Raw genomic sequence first — 17,315 nt, forward strand, 5'->3', positions numbered from 1 at the left:
CCCCCCCGCCGCGGTGCCACGCGGGGCCGTCGGTGAGGACCCAGCGCCGCGTCCCCGGGGCGGTGACGGCTCTGCTGACGAGGCGGGACGTAGCCCCACGGTGAATTTTCTTTACAGGTCCCACATCTTCTGGGTGGACAGGAAAACGCCCCTATGGGCTGTCCAGGTGAGTGTCCAGACCTCGGGCACCTTCATGCAGAAGCACGGCAGAAGCTGTGCCGTAGTTATGTCGTGTGGGTTTATGCTCTGCTGTCAGCGTTTCTCTGTGCTTATTTCTGCCTAGAACAGACACAAAACGTGTTTTTTTTTTTTTTTTTGGTGAGTAGAAAACGAGCTGTTCTGTTCAGAGCAGCACAACAGCCTGGGTGAAACTCCCAGAGGCTGGTAGAAAAGGCAAGTCTGCAGGAAGATAAAATCACATGGATGCCATTGAGCTCCCCCCCATCCCGGGAGCGTCTGGCCAGGAGCTGTGGGGCCAGGAAGGAGCTGGGGAGCTCCAGGGATGGCACTGCGTGCCCTCAGCTCCCACCTGCAGCCCCGGCGCTGGCTCCGCTCCGAGGATTAAGGGTGGTGGAGGGATGCTGCAGCTTGCTTGCCCAGGTCATGCGCACCCCCGACGGCTTGTGTAATATGGGGCAATTCTCCACGTGGTGCCTATATATAGTCAYGCCAGGATCATGGCTCTTGTTGGTCAGACTCCTCTTGTGCTCCCTGGGGCCGGGGTTTAACTCAGAGTCACTCAATAGCCACTAAAATTGCCCCTTTTGCACAGCTGCTGCAGTGGGAGCCGCCTCCCGCCCAGTGCGAAGCAGCAGTGCCAGTAATGGGCTATTTTCAAGCAGGGCAGCTCCCTCTAGAGAGATGGAAATCCTGATTTCAATCTCTTCGGGGTGTCCTAGGCATCTGTTGCTTGCACATAGCAGAAATTCATGCTTCAAACTCAAAAGTTTGCAGAAAAACTGCAGAAACGAGGCTAAATCTGCTGCACTCGCAGGCTCCTCGGTGCAAAGCAGGAGGAGGGCGCTGGTGGGGGCGGCGAGGCGTCGAACGGACCCTGAGCCGTGTTTCCCTGTTTCTCCCGCAGGTCAGCATAGCTTTAATCAGCTTCCTGGAGACCATGCTGCTCATCTATCTCAGCTACAAGGTGAGCGTCCCGTCGGGAACAGCCTGGCTCGCACCAGCCGGGCGGATTTGTGCTGCTGCGTTCCAGCTGCCGGGAGCRTCCTGCCACTCGTGTGCGCTCCGGGGGCACTGGAGAGGGATGGGCACCCGCGAGGGGCACCAGCCCCAGGGGCATCTCGCGGAGAGCGGCCACCCTGCTTTGCTTTCTTGTTCCCCCCGAGCTATCGCGTGACTCGGGCAGCGCTGAGCTAGCAGTTCTCTTCTTTTTCTGTCCCACTTGAAATTCAGACTGCATTTTGCAAAGGCTCACAGGGCTTCAYAGCGGGCTGAATAAAAGGCCCCTAGGTTGAAGCACTCTGAATTTCTGGAAGTGCAAGGCCTGGATCCGGGGTCAGCACTGCAAGCCCAGCCCGGGTGTGCCGGCTGTCTTGGTCTTACCCAGGGCTCCCAACAGCTTCAGCGGCCCCTGTGCGGGATCCTGGGGTTTGCGTTAAGGACTCGCGTCTCCGGCTCTCACTGGGAGCGGCCTTGTCCCCTCCTTTTGCCCGGAACAGCCACGGGCAGCACTGCGCTGTGGCAGAAGGGAGGTGTTTCGGGAGGCTGGCTGGCTCGTTCCCGCGAGCCGTCACCAACGTCACCTCTGCTTCCCCCAGGCGAAAGGCTGCAGCCTCCCGGCTGCTCTGGAAGGGAGCTTTCCAGTCGTCCTCGAGCACATTTTTAGGCTTATTCAATTAACGCTTTTTATTTAATTCTCCAGGGGAACATCTGGGAACAGATTTTTCGCATTTCGTTCATCCTTGAAATGATCAACACAGTGCCCTTTATTATCACAGTGAGTATTCGCTGCTGACATCTTAAAGCAGCTTTAAGTTTAATAAGTATTGCGGTTTTAATGGTGAAATAAAGAAAAGGGGGATGTCTGGCCAAGTATTTAAAGCTGGCAAGGAATTTTTGCTTCAGTGTTTTTCAACACAATGAGTTTCTCTGGAGTGTAAGCCCCAAAACCTCCTCTATTTTCAGCTGCTCTACTGCAGTCCAGGGAGCGATGTCAGATTTCAGTGGCGATCTCTGCAGAGACCAGGGTTTTTTGGAAACGAATCTCTCACTGATAGGGCTAGAACTGACTGTTACCTTTTTTGATAAATAACACTGTTTTTTCTTAAGTTTGTGAAGTCAACCTGTGACCCTTGCTTTTGTAGATATTCTGGCCTCCTTTACGGAATTTATTCATTCCTGTTTTTCTGAACTGCTGGCTTGCCAAGTATGCCCTGGAAAACATGATCGTAAGTAACCAAATGTATCCGGTCCGCTTTGTCCTGGCCTGTTCTGCAACAGTAATGAAAACCGCAGAAATCCCTAGCAGCGCCCGCCTTTGCGGTTGCGCCGGTGCTGCAGCTCTGCCACCCTCAGGGCTCGGTGGGCTGAGTCGGGACCAGGCCGGTGGCCTTTGGGATGTGGTAACGCAACGGGACTAGAGGTATTTCCCCGCTCCCGTGTCGATGTCCTGAGCTGTCTCTCWCAGCTCGTGCACGGGCCTGCAGCATCCCGGAGGTGGGCTGGTGTGACCCGGTGCCACCCCTTACGCCAACGCACTGTCTTTTTAAAGGGCCAAATTCTGGCCTGACCTCGGTCTGTGCCGCACTGCTGCGGCCAGCGAGGCTGCAGGGAGTGCTTTACAGAGTGCTTTACCCATAGCGGGTCTTAGCTGGGGAAACCTGGTGAGATTCCCCTTCTTTCTCCCCAGAACGACCTGCACCGAGCCATACAAAGGACCCAGTCTGCAATGTTTAACCAAGTGCTCATTCTTATCTGCACCCTGCTGTGTCTTGTTTTCACAGGGTAAGTGTTGCTCTCGGTGTCTCCACACCACCTGCCTCCCAGTGCATTCGTTCAGGGACATCAGCGTCTTGAAACGGGGAGCAGTGACTAGAGGGACACGGAGGTCCCCAGGCTGGTGGGAGCTCCTTGGGGCAGCTCATGCAGCCAAGCACTGGGGAGATAACCCCAGCTGTGGAGGGAGGGTGGCCCGGGGAGGTGACAGGTGACTTGGGAAGCTGGAGGAGGTTCTCATGGCTCTGAGCACTGTCTTTCAGCCCGATCGTTTAGCCTGGCGGTTTGTGTATGTTAAGAAAAGCGTAACTTCAGGGCTGTTGATCAGAGTGAACTTACAGGTCTTCCACGTCCCCCCTTTACTAATGGTACCAATCCCAGTTCCACTGAACTGAGTGAGAGTTTTGAAATCAGGAGGAATCCTGAGTCTGCTGTAAYGAGGCCCCAGGCTTTCAGTACCCGTAAATTGACTTTAACTTGGACAGAGCTGCATTGCTGGGAACAGCCTCCACCTCTGCAGAAGGTCTGACTCCTGCAYGCCTCCGCCACCGCCACACAGCAGACATTGACTCAGACCTTCTCCTTACCTTGCTTTGTTTCCCAGAACATTTAATACTAGGAATATCCTATTTTAGAAGCTAACTACCATCTCTAATTACATGATTTTAACAGAAACTTTTTAATTGGAGCATGTCAGGATGAGTGAGTTTTCTGAGGGAGACAGTGCATATAAATGCAGGAGTCCCAGAGCAGGGCAGTAATTGCTGTAGAGTCAAGGGCAAAGACAGTAATTTCCTAATGGACATGGGTTTGGACACTGGTTCAGCTGTGATGGCTCATTCATCAAGGCCCATTGCACTCCTGCCTCTGAACGTGCTGTTCTTCATAAGAAGTTACCATGGTTGCTGAATTCATTTGTGTAATAGGCCACTGGGGCTCCTGCTAATTAACTGGGGCCTTCACCCTGTGCACTGCAAACAACAAGGGCATCATTTTGAAARGGCGTCCTTCTCCTCCGTTGGGTACTCAGCTCTGAACTAGGCTTCTTGAATTCTCCTCCGGCTCCCTTGGTCTGGATTTGAAGCACACCATACCAACTAAACTGCTGAAAGGACAGGAAATGGAGCTGTTAAGCTCATGAGTCTCTGACAATAAGGACAATCTTCTCATATTGAAGGCTAATATAATTTCTAGGCTCATCCGTACTCTTTGCCCATAGCACCTCCTGCCGCTGTGGCTGTAGATGTGTTTTCTTGGCCTTTGTGACAGGCCTAGATTTGGTTCGAAGACTAATGTGACACGTCTGTTCATCAAGATGCCTTTGAAACTGCCAGTCAGCCAGGTTATCTCAGCTGCCTAATCAAAGAGGCACCAATGCTTCTTCTAGCCTCAGARCTATAAGTGAGAGCCCTTCATGTAGGCTGAGTCCCTCCAGAAGCTGATTAGGATGGTTGGTTGCATCCTTGTTTTATTTTTATTTTTTCAATATTCAGTGAATCAGTGAAGTCAGACATCAGATGATGTTCAACGTGCTGTTTTTGACATGGCTTTATTGTGAAGGAACCAGGACCTAGACTTTCTGATAGTATTTTGGTGAGCAGCTAAGTCTAACTCTTTAATTTGTGAGTGACATAATTTATTTAGATGATTGTTTTTTTGCTGACGATGTAAATCCACTGCTGATGCAGAACACAAGTTACAGATGAATATCTTCCAAGGAAATAAGTCACCTTCTAGGGTTTCCCATTGACTTCAGTGGGAGTTAAGGGTGCACTGTGTGTGGAGCTCATGCTTCCAGGAGGGCTGTACAGAGGATGAAGTGACRTGTGCTTTCCTCCTGTAGGACCTGTGGCATCCAGCATTTAGAAAGAGCAGGAGAGAAGCTCTCCCTTTTCAAGTCCTTCTATTTTTGCATTGTCACCTTTTCCACTGTGGGCTATGGAGAYGTGACACCAAAGATCTGGCCTTCCCAGCTCCTGGTCGTCATAATGATTTGCGTCGCTCTTGTTGTGCTGCCCCTCCAGGTGAGACCTACTGGCTGTGGGAGCAGAGGGGTCTAGAACTCGCTTTAGACACGGTGACATATGCGGCAGCGTGACTCACATGCGGCTTCAGCTGGAGGGAGCTTTCCAGCTGCCTGACGCTGTGATTAGCAGCCAGCGTTGGTGAAACGCAGAGGAGACAGAGGCAAACTCAGCCATGCTACCGAGCTTTCACTGTGTTGAAAATCTGTCACAACGCAGTTGAGCCCTGGTTRGTGTGTGATGTTTGGGAGAAAACAAAGCCTCACAGCCAGTCCTGGCCGTGGCAATGACACAGCAGCAGCCCTGGGTGTTCCCTTTCCACCTGGACGCCGGTTGAGGGACTGAGGAGGTCTCCTTGGGAAAGGCTTCTGATGGGACTTGAAAGAAAAAGCCTGTTTCTTGCTGTCCTTCAAAAGAACAAGCCACAGCTGGTGCCTGGAGCTGTGCATGTGTTTTATCAGGTTATGTCCAGTTCACAAGCTCCTGGGAGAGCAACCAGTTGCCTGCAGGAGCTGTGGTGGTGGGTGGTCAGGCTGGGGTGACCATGCTGGAAAGATGGCTGGCCGAAAGCAAGACCGCTGTGGGGAGTCACCAGTAACGCTAGATGCACACTGTCCATGCAGGCGTGCACACTTACTCTGTGTCTGTTCGTCCTTCCATGTTTCCTGGAAGGAACCTTTCCCAGGCAGTGTTTGCACGTGCGCCCTTGGTGARCGTGTGTGCATTGCCCACCCGTGTAGCTGTTGGTGTGTGCGCACCCACGTGCCACTTCTGCGTGCCAGGCGCTTGCCTGTGTCTCGGCAGTTGGTGTTCTTGCATATAATTTACCTGCTCTTCCTTTTTCCGCAGCTGCKATTGCTATCCCTGAATCCATAAGGTGTTACAACTCCCGCAACGCGAAGCAGCCGTGGCCGTTGCGAGGAACGGGCGCCGAGGTGCTCCCCACCTCCAGGGCAATAAGCTGTCTGCCTTTGCTTGCAGTTTGAGGAGCTCGTGTACCTGTGGATGGAGCGGCAGAAATCGGGAGGGAATTACAGCCGCCACCGTGCCCAGACGGAGAAGCACGTTGTGCTGTGCGTCAGCTCGCTCAAGATTGATCTCCTCATGGACTTCCTCAACGAGTTCTACGCCCATCCGCGCCTGCAGGTAGGGCCCGGCCGCCGCTCTGCCCCGTGCCTCCTACGCTGCTGCGTAAGCACATGGAGAGAGCCTAGACAGACTGTTTAGACGTAAGGATTTTACTTAACGTGGGATCTTACACAGAAACAGAATGCATAATTGAAAAATCTCTTCCAGATTTACCCATTTCTAACTGGAATATCCTCATGTAACATGTGATCTCCTACCAAATGCCTGTACCTTTCAGGCTCTCCGAGACAAGAGCATCACAGACGCATTTTAGATTTGTGTTTCATTCCAAAATCAATACACACTTCATTACCATCACTCACTTGATTSCGTACATTCAATCTACACGACCGTGTTCATTTCTCTAATTGCAAGCGGCTCCGCTTGGCTGTGGCTGTGCRGCTCTTCCGTACCTCAGCAGCCGGGTATGCCTGCACTGGATTTGCATGGGGAGGAGAAGATGGTGATATGTTTTTCATGACCCTTGCAAGACCCTAGAGCAGGTGCACGTGGCATTATGGCACTAGGAGCAAATGCCAAAGGCCCCGGAGGACTCGTTTGCTCAGGCAGCAAGTGCTGTGTCCCAGCTCGTTCAGCTGGGCAAACCAAGGCGAGCAAACCTCTCTCTTTCAGGATTACTACGTGGTGATACTTTGTCCAACAGAGATGGATATCCAGGTGCGGCGGGTCCTTCAGATTCCTCTGTGGTCACAGCGAGTGATTTACCTCCAGGGCTCGGCGCTGAAGGACCAGGATCTCATGAGAGCCAAGTGAGCCGAGCAGCGTGCCGGGCGCCTGCCCGGGCTGGGGGCTGGGGCCTGCGCGAGGCCAGCAAAGTCAGGAAACCCCAGAGCCGCCAGCCCGTCTCCCCGCCGTGCCGTGCCCCCTTCCCAGGGCGTGGGGTGGACAGCTGTGYGTGCTCCATCCGGGCCTGCAAGTTGGGAAGCTGAAACGTATTCCTCCTTTCCTCAGACTGCGCGTTCTCCCGTGCCCTCCTCTCCGCCGCRATCTGGCACGTGCAGCTTTTCTTGGCTTTCGGGGTCCTTCTGTCTCAGAAGCCTTTCTTGGGTTTCTGTGCTTCACCTGGGCTCCGCCTGCTCAGGCTGGGTTGGAAAAATGATGTTTTAATTGCACGCGGAGCAGCAGACGGGAGGAATGGGGGGAAYGGAGCGCCTCCGGCTGGCTCCGCGCGCTTCCCGGGGTCACTGCTCTGTGTTTGCAGGATGGACAACGGAGAAGCCTGTTTCATCCTCAGCAGCCGGAACGAGGTGGACCGCACGGCGGCGGTAAGGCCGGGCGTTGCGGGGTGCCGGCTGCGTTTCAGTTCCGCGCGGCGGGGCGGCGGCACGGCCCTGAGCTCTCCCTCCGCGGACGTTTCGCTCCGCCGCGCCTGACGCAGCCGGAGCCGCATCCCTGCGGGCAGCGAGCAGCCGCTGCGAAACGCTGCGCGCTCCGGCCGGGGCGGCGCAGCTCCCGTCGCCGCAGAGCGGCTCCCCGGCAGGCTCCGGGCTCGGCGCGGGCGCTCTCCCCAGCGGCAGCCCCGGGCAGGCTGCGCTCCCTTCGCACGCGGCTGCGTTTGGGCAGCGGCCGGGGCGGCGAGCGGGACGCGGCCGTTTTGCTGGCGTCTCTCTCCGCGGCGTCAGGGCTGCTCTAGAGTCGGCCTCGGCATGGCAGTCTTGGGAGAGCTAAGCTGTCAGGTTGCAGTTCTTGCTTTTCTCTTTCCTTAGGACCATCAGACCATCTTGAGAGCTTGGGCTGTGAAAGATTTCGCTCCAAACTGTCCTCTCTACGTTCAAATCCTGAAGCCTGAGAACAAGTTTCATGTCAAGTTTGCTGGTGAGTGCCGGGGCTGTGCGTCTGGGTGAGGGCAGCCGGGACGTGGGACACGGGCTGCGGCTGTTTGAATGTCCTGGGCTGTCTTTCCTGCTCGTCCTCCCATGTCTTTGGGCCTCAGGGGAGATATTTGAGGACCTTCAGCCCCTTTCTTCTCCCAAGGCRCCTGCTGAAGGTTGGAGCAATTAGCAGCATTAATGAGCCATTGGCAGGGCCAGCGGGAGGGTCGAGTSCTGGGCTGGCCCAAGGCGGAGGAGATAGGTGTAGACCAGGTCAATGTAAAGCCAAATTTCTGTGCCTGGAAAGCTCTAGGTAGCGCTGAACCTGTTGTCGGTGCAGGCCCCGCTTTGGGGACCACGGCACCTTGGGTGTCTGCGACGGAGGAGGGTCCTGCCACAGGGTCACCAGGTCCCTGCGCTCCCCTGTGGGTGCAGGTTGGTCTCAATCCTGCTCCGCATCCGCCGACTCCCTGTGCAACAAGGGCAGCCTCCGGCCTCCCATCAGATCCGTTATCACGTCCTTTGGGGGCTCTAATCAACCTGTAAAGAAAATAATTGACCCGTGAACAGGACGGAGCTCGGCGCCCGGCCCCGGGTGTCGCGCCAGCCGCGCGGGGGCCTGGATGGCGCCGGGGTCACTCGGCAGGTTTCCACCCCGCGCGCCTCCTTGGTCCTCCCTGCGTCAACCCGGTTTGCGCCGTTCCCCGCACGCTGTTTGCGGCGGGGCCCCGGGAGCCGCCGCTCGCTCCGCGCGGGGCCTGCAAACGCGGCGCTGCCGGCCGCAACGGCCTCCCCGCTTCGTTCCAGATCACGTCGTCTGCGAGGAGGAGTGCAAATACGCCATGCTGGCCTTGAACTGCGTCTGCCCCGCCACCTCCACCCTCATCACCCTGCTGGTGCACACCTCCCGCGGACAGTGAGTGCCCCGCGGGCTCGGCGCGCGGGAAGGCTGAGCCCCGCGGCAGGGGGCCGGGGCGCAGCACCCACCGGGGCGCTGCAGCCCAGCGGGGGCGAAAGCAGCTGTTGTAGGGGAGCATCTCAGTGCAGATGTGCCCGAAATGCTGGCTCGGGGGCTGCGGTGCGAAAGCACCACCGCCCCGTCGTCTTGTTTCGTCTCCTCCTGGCCCTGGGGTAGTTGCAGCCCGGAGAGGAGAGTCTGGCTGTTTTTGTAGAATTGGCCTTTCCAAAGACTGGGAATAAAATCTCTTGCTGACACTGGCRTGACCCGGCTGGTGGGAAGCTTCACGGCCAGCCCCTACCAAGCCGGGCGCTGCAGCTGGCGTTCTGCAGGTTTATACGACGTGCAGCGGGAGGTGGCCCGGCCCCCCAGCGCGTCTGCGCTGGGGAGGATCCCTTCGGTCCCTGGCACACCTTGCTGGATTTTGAGTTACGGGAAATCGGAGAGTTATGGAACATCCCTCCTAGAAGCGCGCGTGCCCCACGCGCAGAGCTGTTTGCCAACATTTGCTCTCAGCTCCACTTCTGCGGCTGCCTCTCGGGAGCTTTCATTAAATAAAAAGGCACTTAAAAATCAGAAATTAAAATGAGATTATCCTTAGCCCTGAAACACTGACAGCTTGTTGAAACACATTGTTATAATCTTATTGCTGTTGGTCTAAAACGCAGCTTCATCRCTTATTAGCACTTCTGTCGGCCAGTTCTCTGTCCAGGCGCGAGCCAGGCACAGCCGTGGCATGGCCGGAGGGAGGCCACGGGGTTGGGGAGGGGGAACCCGGGTCCCGGCCCCAATTCCTCCTCCTCCTGCATTGGGGGTGGTGGGGGGACACGGTGTGATGCCCCCATCACCRTGTTGCCTGCAGGGAGGGCCAGGAGTCCCCAGAGCAGTGGCAGAGGATGTACGGGCGCTGCTCGGGCAACGAGGTCTACCACATCCGCATGGGCGACAGCAAGTTCTTCATGGAGTACGAGGGCAAGAGCTTCACCTACGCTGCCTTCCACGCGCACAAGAAGTGAGTGTGTGCCAGTCTGTGGCCATGGGGCATGGCAGGGTGATGGCAGRGGCTGACTGCCCTTGCTGGAGCAGTGGAAAGCTTTGGAAAAGACCTCGGGCTCTAAGGCCTTCACAGGGTGCAGAGGGTCAGAGCACGTTTGCTCCTCTCTGGCCTTGCCTCGGAGAGCAGGGCTGTGTGGGGGCCCACTTTCTGCCATCCTGGGGTTGACGCTGGGAGCTGGAAAGTGCGCTGAGGTCCTTTCTGCAAGCCTCATGATGAGGCTTTCCTTGAATGCCCATGTCCTGCTCCCACCCCAGGTATGGTGTCTGCTTGATCGGCATCCGGCGGGAGGATAACAAGAGCATCCTGCTGAACCCGGGACCGCGACATATCATGGCAGCATCCGACACCTGCTTCTACATCAACATCACCAAGGAGGAGAACTCTGCCTTCATCTTCAAGCAGGAGGAGAAGCAGAAGAAGAAGGGCTTTGCAGGCAGGGGTGCCTACGACGGCCCTTCGCGCCTGCCCGTGCACAGCATCATCGCGAGCATGGGTGAGTGCTGCTGGCCACCCACACAGCAAATGGCAAATAAACGAGCCGGCAGCCCCCAGCTCTGGCTGGCAGTGAGGAAAGCTGCTGTGGATGTCCCACCTTGTCTAGCCCAGCCATGGCCTCCCCATCCGCACAACGCAGACAGGGCTCTGCTCCTTGCAGCTTGGACGCTCTCAGCAAGCCCAAATACAATTATTAAAGCTCATGATGGCCATTATCATTAACGGTGTTTGTCTGCGTAAATCTCCCAAGCCATAGCTAGAGAATAAATGCTGTTGGCCACCTCTTAAATCATGCTTGTGATTCGTAATGTGATGAATAGCATGGTTTGCTCTGCAGCAAGCGGTGCATTTTGTCAAATGAAAAATATCATGAGTCATTACTTCCAGCTTGTATCTGGGGAGACCAAATTTGGGGGTTGTCTGGAGAGGCTGAGCTACAATAGGAAATTATATTTCAGGCAAATAACTTATGCATTTATACTCAGAAGCATCGATTTGCATAGATTATCCCACAGCGAGCYGCAGAGCGCTTTGCTGAACAGTGTTAGTCAACGTGCTCGTTATGTGGCTCGTTCTCGGAGGGACCTTTCTCAAAAGTATAGCAAGAGAGAGAAATTGTGCAAGGACAAGTGGGTCAGCTGAATTCAGCTGGCTGGCTGGCAATAGGGGTGAGYGTGCCCAACTCCTGCACTTCCTTTGCTGTGAAATTCACAGCTTTTGTAACCACCTAAAAACAGCTATTCGATGAAGATTGAGATGAGGCTCTTGGCTGCGGTTTCSAACCGTGACTATTGATTTGATGGTCCCGTTCGATGCCTCATAGAGCCCCTTGCTGTGCTCCCTTCCCTGTCCCAGGTACAGTAGCCATGGACCTGCAAAACACTGAGTGTCGCCCCATCAACAGCAGCAAGCTGGCGCTGCCGGCCGAGAACGGCGCGGGCACGCGGCGGCCCAGCATCGCCCCCGTCCTCGAGCTGGCGGATACCTCCTCGCTGCTGCCCTGCGACCTGCTCAGCGACCAGTCGGAGGACGAGATGACGCAGTCGGACGAGGAGGGCTCGGCGGTTGCGGAGTGAGTTGCCTTTATCCGATGTGGCTGTGGCTCGTTTCGGAGAGCCGCGGGCCACTGCCCGACATCACTGATACAGAAGCATAAGTGATGCTATTGCAGGGCATCCCCTGCAATCATAATTGCATATATTTTGGAAATTTTCCATCTGCTGTGGGAGAGCTGTGCAAAGCGTTCATCTGTGGTGGGCTTGAATCCTACCTCTGCTGCTTTGGAACCTGTTTCCAAGCTTCTGATTTTTGCACACATGGAAAACTCTCTCCGTGACTAGTGGATTTTCTTTCYGTTGCAGGTATGTAAAAGGTTACCCACCAAACTCCCCATACATTGGAAGCTCACCAACATTGTGCCACCTTTTACCCGAGAAAGCACCTTTCTGCTGCCTGCGGTTGGACAAGGTGTGAAGCAGAAGGGCTGGATGAAGGCAGCTCCTTCCTTCCAGGGGCAGAGTGCCTCCTTGTCCCAAATTTCCAAGGTTTAGGGTCAGAGTGGGCAGCTGCGAGCTGGGCACTGAGTCCTCGCGCTTTCTTTTCTCTGCACAGGGCTGCAAACACAACAGCTTTGAAGATGCCAAGGCCTATGGGTTTAAGAACAAACTGATTATAGTTTCAGCAGAGACTGCGGGGAATGGACTGTATAACTTCATCGTCCCCCTTCGTGCATATTATCGGTCCCGCAAAGAGCTAAATCCGATTGTATTGCTTCTGGACAACAAGCAAGTACTTCTCCGTGGAGGTTTCCCATTGCGCCAAGCCCTTCCCTGTGTTCCCCTGGGCATTTCATACTGCGTGGGAATGGGAGAGCGGGGTGCTGAGGGGCAATGCCACTGCTATGGTGTTCTGCCTGTAGTGCAGTATATTCTTCTGATGGGCCTGGGAACTTTTGTGCGAGTTTGCATGCGGGTAACTTTGCCTCTCGCAGATTTCCTGAACTGTCCTACTTTTTGTCACACCTCTTCCAGGCCAGAGCATCACTTTCTGGAAGCCATCTGTTGTTTCCCAATGGTTTACTACATGGAAGGCACGATCGATAAGTAGGTGTTTCCGTTGTTACTTTTGGTGCTGTCTAAATGTTCAGTGTTTGCCCCAAACTCRACGTCTGCGTTCCCGCGGTAGGCAGGCAAGAGGCGCACCTGCAGCTCTTCATCCATCCCATGCTGTGAAGAGCCCCAGGGCCTGTCTTGTAGAGCTTACCACACTGCAAGTGCTCGGGTTGGCCAGCTGACCCTGGGAGAGGGGAGCAGGGGAAGAGTTTCTGGGTGAGGGTAGTCTAGGCTTGGTCTAACCTTCCTCCCCGGAGGATTCCTGAAAGAGGTGCTGTGATTTCCGAAGCTCTCTCCCCAGGCCCCGTCTCCGCGGCATGCTCGCAGAGGGCTGCTCCCGTGGGTCCTTTCTGAGGGGGTGACTCTGCGCTCTTCTCTTTGGGACCTGCCAGCCTGGACAGCTTGCTGCAGTGTGGGATCATCTACGCGGACAACCTGGTGGTTGTAGACAAAGAGAGCACCATGAGCGCTGAAGAGGACTACATGGCAGAYGCAAAGACGATTGTCAACGTTCAGACCATGTTCAGGTGAGATGTGACCATGGTGCTGGCTCTGTCACAGCCACGTACTTCTCCTGGGAACAAGACAAGGAAGGGTGAAGGTGGGAGGTGGTGATGATGGGGCGAGTGTCCCACCTGCATCTGGGCTTACACTAGGGAACAGCGGTCTAACCCCAGCCTATTTCTGAACTCAAACAGGCACAAGGATAGTTTTGGTCTTCCCCAGGCTACTCTCAAAGCTTTAAATGCTTAAAGCCCTCCATTTTTGAGCCAGCTGCAGAGCAGACAACAGGGCTCTTCCCCATTGCAGGCTCTTCCCCAGCCTCAGCATTATCACAGAGCTGACCCACCCCTCCAACATGAGATTTATGCAGTTCAGAGCAAAGGACAGTTATTCCTTGGCCCTTTCCAAGCTAGAAAAGGTAAGAGAAAGTCTTTCTCTTTGCATGCCTGAGTTTGGAAAGTTAATGTTAAAAGTGATTAATTTACAGTTCTTCATGGTCTTGTGCYCTCCTGCACGCTGCAGCTACCGTAATTAAGGTGCATCTGTCCCCGATAACCTGGAGCAAATAAATGGGTGGGCAATCGATCCTTGGGCTCTCTGCATCCTTCCATTTACCTACGTATTTATTCAGTGGCTGAAATTTGTGCTGTTTTTGTGCTCTACTGTCGGCTTGGGAATGTTGCAGTAAACTCCCAAAACTCCGAGCAAGAGCAGGGAAGCTCTGAAGTCTGCGAGCTGGGGAGGCTGCATGATTTTTCTCCGTTAAACACAYTGGAGGGATGTGACCAAACTGCTAACGGCAGCCCCAGCCCAGGGCGCTTACTCCTCCTCTGCGCCCCTTCTGCTTCTAGAAAGAGCGCGAGAACGGCTCTAACCTGGCGTTCATGTTCCGGCTGCCCTTCGCTGCCGGCAGGGTCTTCAGCATCAGCATGTTGGACACGTTGCTCTACCAGGTGAGCCCGCGGCCGGCGCCAGGGAGCAGGTTCCCCTGGGGAAGGGAGGCACGAGGAAGGGCCCCAGGAGGCAGGGCTGTGTCTGTTGCTACGAGCGCGTCCAGGCAGCTGTCTGCCTCCACGACAGGCGTGAGGTTAGGACGTGTTGCAGATGAGACCACACTGCCGCCCATACCGTCAGCTTGTGTCTTGGCATGAGCCGGGGGAATAACAGGAYGAATCTTTTCTGTGGCTTCTTGTCCAAATGTCTCCTGGCAGTCGTTTGTGAAGGACTACATGATCACCATCACCAGGCTGCTGCTGGGCCTCGACACCACGCCGGGCTCGGGCTACCTCTGTGCGGTAGGTGCCAAGTTTCTGTGCGTTGAACCCTGCACACTGAGGCGCCCTGCGTGTGAGCGTGGGATGCGTCTGAGGGACCGGAGCTGTGACCTGAACCGGGGTAGAAACCATCCGCCCTTGCCGCCTGGATGTCAGCCAGCTGTTGGAGCCTTGGGGCAGGAGGCAAAATAGTGCTGGAAAGGCCGGTCCACTGCTCCCCCGTGTTGCACGGGGGGAAAGCCGGGGCCGCCAGGAGTCCTGGTGTCCTCCTCTCCAACGGCTGGGGCGAGAAATTGCCTCTGGTCGTCCTGCAGAACGCGGCTTGTTTGGGGGTCTGGGACTGAGGGGCTTGGGGGGAGCRGGGGAGCCGCGTTCTGCACCCTGCWGTCGCTCCAAGCGCCGGGTGCACCTAGGAGTGGTTGATTTTTATCCCTTTTTGTTCAGATGAAAATCACTGAGGACGACCTGTGGATCCGGACGTACGGCCGCCTCTTCCAGAAGCTCTGCTCATCCAGCGCCGAGATTCCCATCGGGATCTACAGAACGGAGTCGCACATGTTCGCAACCTCCGAGGTGAGCGGCTGCGGCAGCAGAGCCGGACAGCGCCCGGCCGGGACATCGCTGCCCGGAGGCGGCCGGCGAGGCCGGSGGGCTTGGCCGGCGCGCGGCGCTGGTTTCCGGATGCCCCGGTGACACCGTTCGTTCTCTCTTCTCTTCCCCCCCTGCCCCAAACGCAGCCTCACGACATCAGGGCGCAGGTGAGTGGCGTCGGCGCGCGGCCCCGAGCGCTTCGCCGGCCGTTCGGGATTTGCTCTGGATTTTAGCGCGGCTTCGTGCCGAGCCAGCCGAAGAGGAGCCGCGGCAGCGAGCGCCCGGGAAAGGCCGCGGTGCGCGCGGCGGAGCGGGCTGGGGGGAGCGCCGGGCGCCCCGCGCCGCAGCCGGCCGCGTTGTTGGAGGCAGAACCGCCCGACTAAGAAATCGGTGCTACGGTGGGGCGAGCCCCACCGGGGCGGTGGCGGCGCGTCCGCCGCGGAGCAGCGGCGGCTCCGTCCCTCGGGCGATCTCGTTACAGCAGCTCCGCGTGCGAGCACATCCGTTATTCTTATCCCAAGTTTCCCGTCCAGAGAGTTTTAGTAGTACAGAGCAGTGGGAGCAGACGCGTGGGTCGGAGGCGGGATCCTGTGGCCCGGGACGCTGGGGCAGGGCCGATCCCGAGGCAGGCGAGGCCGGGCCCATCGCGCGGGCAGGGGCCCGCAGCACGGCGCGGGCTGGCCGCCGGCGGAGTCCGGCCGCGGGCTGGGGCAGGACCCGGGCGAGCGCGCCCCAAGCGCGGTCCTCGCGCCCCCCGTCGTGACCTGCTGGGCTTCCAGTCGCAGATCTCCATCAACGTGGAGGACTGCGAGGACACCAAGGACGTGAAGGAGCACTGGGGCATCAAGACGGGCCACCACCGGAACTCGTGCTCCAGCGACCAGTCGGAGCACCCGCTGCTGCGGCGCAAGAGCATGCAGTGGGCCCGCCGCCTGAGCCGGAAGGGCAACAAGCACGCCAGCAAGAGCGCCGAGTGGATCAGCCAGCAGCGCCTGAGCCTCTACCGGCGCTCCGAGCGGCAGGAGCTCTCCGAGCTCGTCAAAAACCGCATGAAGCACCTGGGCTTGCCCACCACGGGGTACGGTGAGTGCCGGCCGGCCGCCGCTCTCGCTGGCGGCCGCTGCGGTGGGGCGTCCCCGTCGCGGGCGGATCAGGTAACGTCGCGCCAAGGCCGGCCCGGGCAGGCGCTCCCAGGACCGGCGCCTGCGACGCGGAGCCTCGCGCCCGGCTCGTCCCCGCTCCTGCAGCCTGGCGCGCTCGAACGCGGGCGTCCCCGTAGCCGGGAGCCCTCCCGCCGCGGGCCCCCGGGCTTCGGGCAGCGACGCTCGTGGCGCGGCGCGCTAGCGGGCTCCTCCACGCCGGCGTTTGCACCTGCGGTACGACCCTCGCTGCTGCCCGCGGAGGCAGGACCCGCGCCCGAGGGCAGAGCGGCCCCGGGCCAGGGCAGCCCTTCGCGAAGCGTCGCGGCCCCGGAGCCCCAGGCACCGCGCTGCAGGGAGAGAGGAAACCTCGGGAGCTGCTGCAGCGCCCTTCTCTCCGAGAGTTTTAATCCCTCATCAAATTTTTACGGAAAACGTTTCCGTAGCTCCAGGGCTGAGTGGTTTGCTTCATTCTGTGCAAAACYGGCCTCTCGCGCTGTGACGTGGGTGCTGTGTGGTGTCGTGGCGTCAGCGCAGTGCGCGATCCCTCTGTGCAGCTGCATCCCTTTCGCTTCTCTCAACTGGCCTGTCGATGCTGGAGTCTGTCCCTCCCCTCGGCCCACCCTTTGGCTCTGGTGAAGTCTTTAGCCCACGGCTGTCTTGGTTTGGTTTTTCTTTTTCTTTTTTCCTTCCTTTCGTTCTTTCTTTTAAGCCATCCTGTGCTGCTGCGTGTTTGCCTCCGTGCTGGAAGAGCTTCCCCCGCCTGCCGTGCCCTGCCGGCCCCCTGCACGCACGCACGCGCGTGTGCACGCACGCGCGCGCGTGTGCACACCTGCACGCACGTGTGCACACCCGCACGCGCGTGTGCACGCACGGCGGCCCCGGCCCCGCGCGAGCGAGGGGACCCAGCGCAGGGGACGGGGCCGCGCGCCGCAGCCCCTGCCCGGGAGCCGTGGCGGTCGCGGGCCCCTCGCTTTGCGTTTCTGCAGGAATTGGGGGTTTTTTGAGCTCTGATGTTGGCTCGTCCTTTGCAGCCTTCCGGGGATATGGAAGAGGGGGAGCAGGACAGGTGAACACCTGCAGCACAGGAGGGTTTTGGAGCTGGAGGGCCAACAAGGGCCTTGCTTCCTCCCCAGGGAAGAGGGCTTATCCGTGGCCGATAAAAGCAGGAAAATCCCGGCCCGTTCCCGAGACCCTCTCTGAATTCGGGGCTCTGCAGGGCGCCTGGGCTTGCCGTGTCCCCGCCGCGC

The 17,315-nt window shown here is 57.6% G+C and overlaps 1 protein-coding gene across 1 annotated transcript in view; it reads left to right on the forward strand.

Annotated features, from left to right (window-relative positions):
- The window catches only part of LOC146592554 (potassium channel subfamily T member 1-like), a 28,875-nt gene extending 12,054 nt beyond the window's left edge, over positions 1–16,821 (forward strand). The window contains exons 4-27 of the mRNA XM_085310867.1: positions 118–166; positions 1,085–1,144; positions 1,880–1,954; positions 2,322–2,405; positions 2,867–2,961; positions 4,796–4,976; positions 5,958–6,122; positions 6,738–6,874; positions 7,327–7,390; positions 7,832–7,940; positions 8,744–8,852; positions 9,757–9,906; positions 10,206–10,444; positions 11,302–11,518; positions 11,808–11,913; positions 12,058–12,230; positions 12,477–12,548; positions 12,950–13,084; positions 13,368–13,479; positions 13,913–14,014; positions 14,273–14,356; positions 14,780–14,908; positions 15,073–15,093; positions 15,706–16,821. Coding sequence (XP_085166993.1) covers positions 118–166; positions 1,085–1,144; positions 1,880–1,954; positions 2,322–2,405; positions 2,867–2,961; positions 4,796–4,976; positions 5,958–6,122; positions 6,738–6,874; positions 7,327–7,390; positions 7,832–7,940; positions 8,744–8,852; positions 9,757–9,906; positions 10,206–10,444; positions 11,302–11,518; positions 11,808–11,913; positions 12,058–12,230; positions 12,477–12,548; positions 12,950–13,084; positions 13,368–13,479; positions 13,913–14,014; positions 14,273–14,356; positions 14,780–14,908; positions 15,073–15,093; positions 15,706–16,704 — 3,667 coding nt within the window. The 3' untranslated portion in view covers positions 16,705–16,821. The remainder of the gene's footprint in view (positions 1–117; positions 167–1,084; positions 1,145–1,879; positions 1,955–2,321; positions 2,406–2,866; positions 2,962–4,795; positions 4,977–5,957; positions 6,123–6,737; positions 6,875–7,326; positions 7,391–7,831; positions 7,941–8,743; positions 8,853–9,756; positions 9,907–10,205; positions 10,445–11,301; positions 11,519–11,807; positions 11,914–12,057; positions 12,231–12,476; positions 12,549–12,949; positions 13,085–13,367; positions 13,480–13,912; positions 14,015–14,272; positions 14,357–14,779; positions 14,909–15,072; positions 15,094–15,705) is intronic.
- The last annotated feature ends 494 nt before the right edge of the window (positions 16,822–17,315 follow it).

The sequence above is a fragment of the Rhea americana genome, unplaced genomic scaffold (genome assembly GCF_003343005.1).
Source record: "Rhea americana isolate MKP2758 unplaced genomic scaffold, rheAme1 scaffold_328, whole genome shotgun sequence".
Lineage (NCBI taxonomy): Eukaryota > Metazoa > Chordata > Aves > Rheiformes > Rheidae > Rhea > Rhea americana.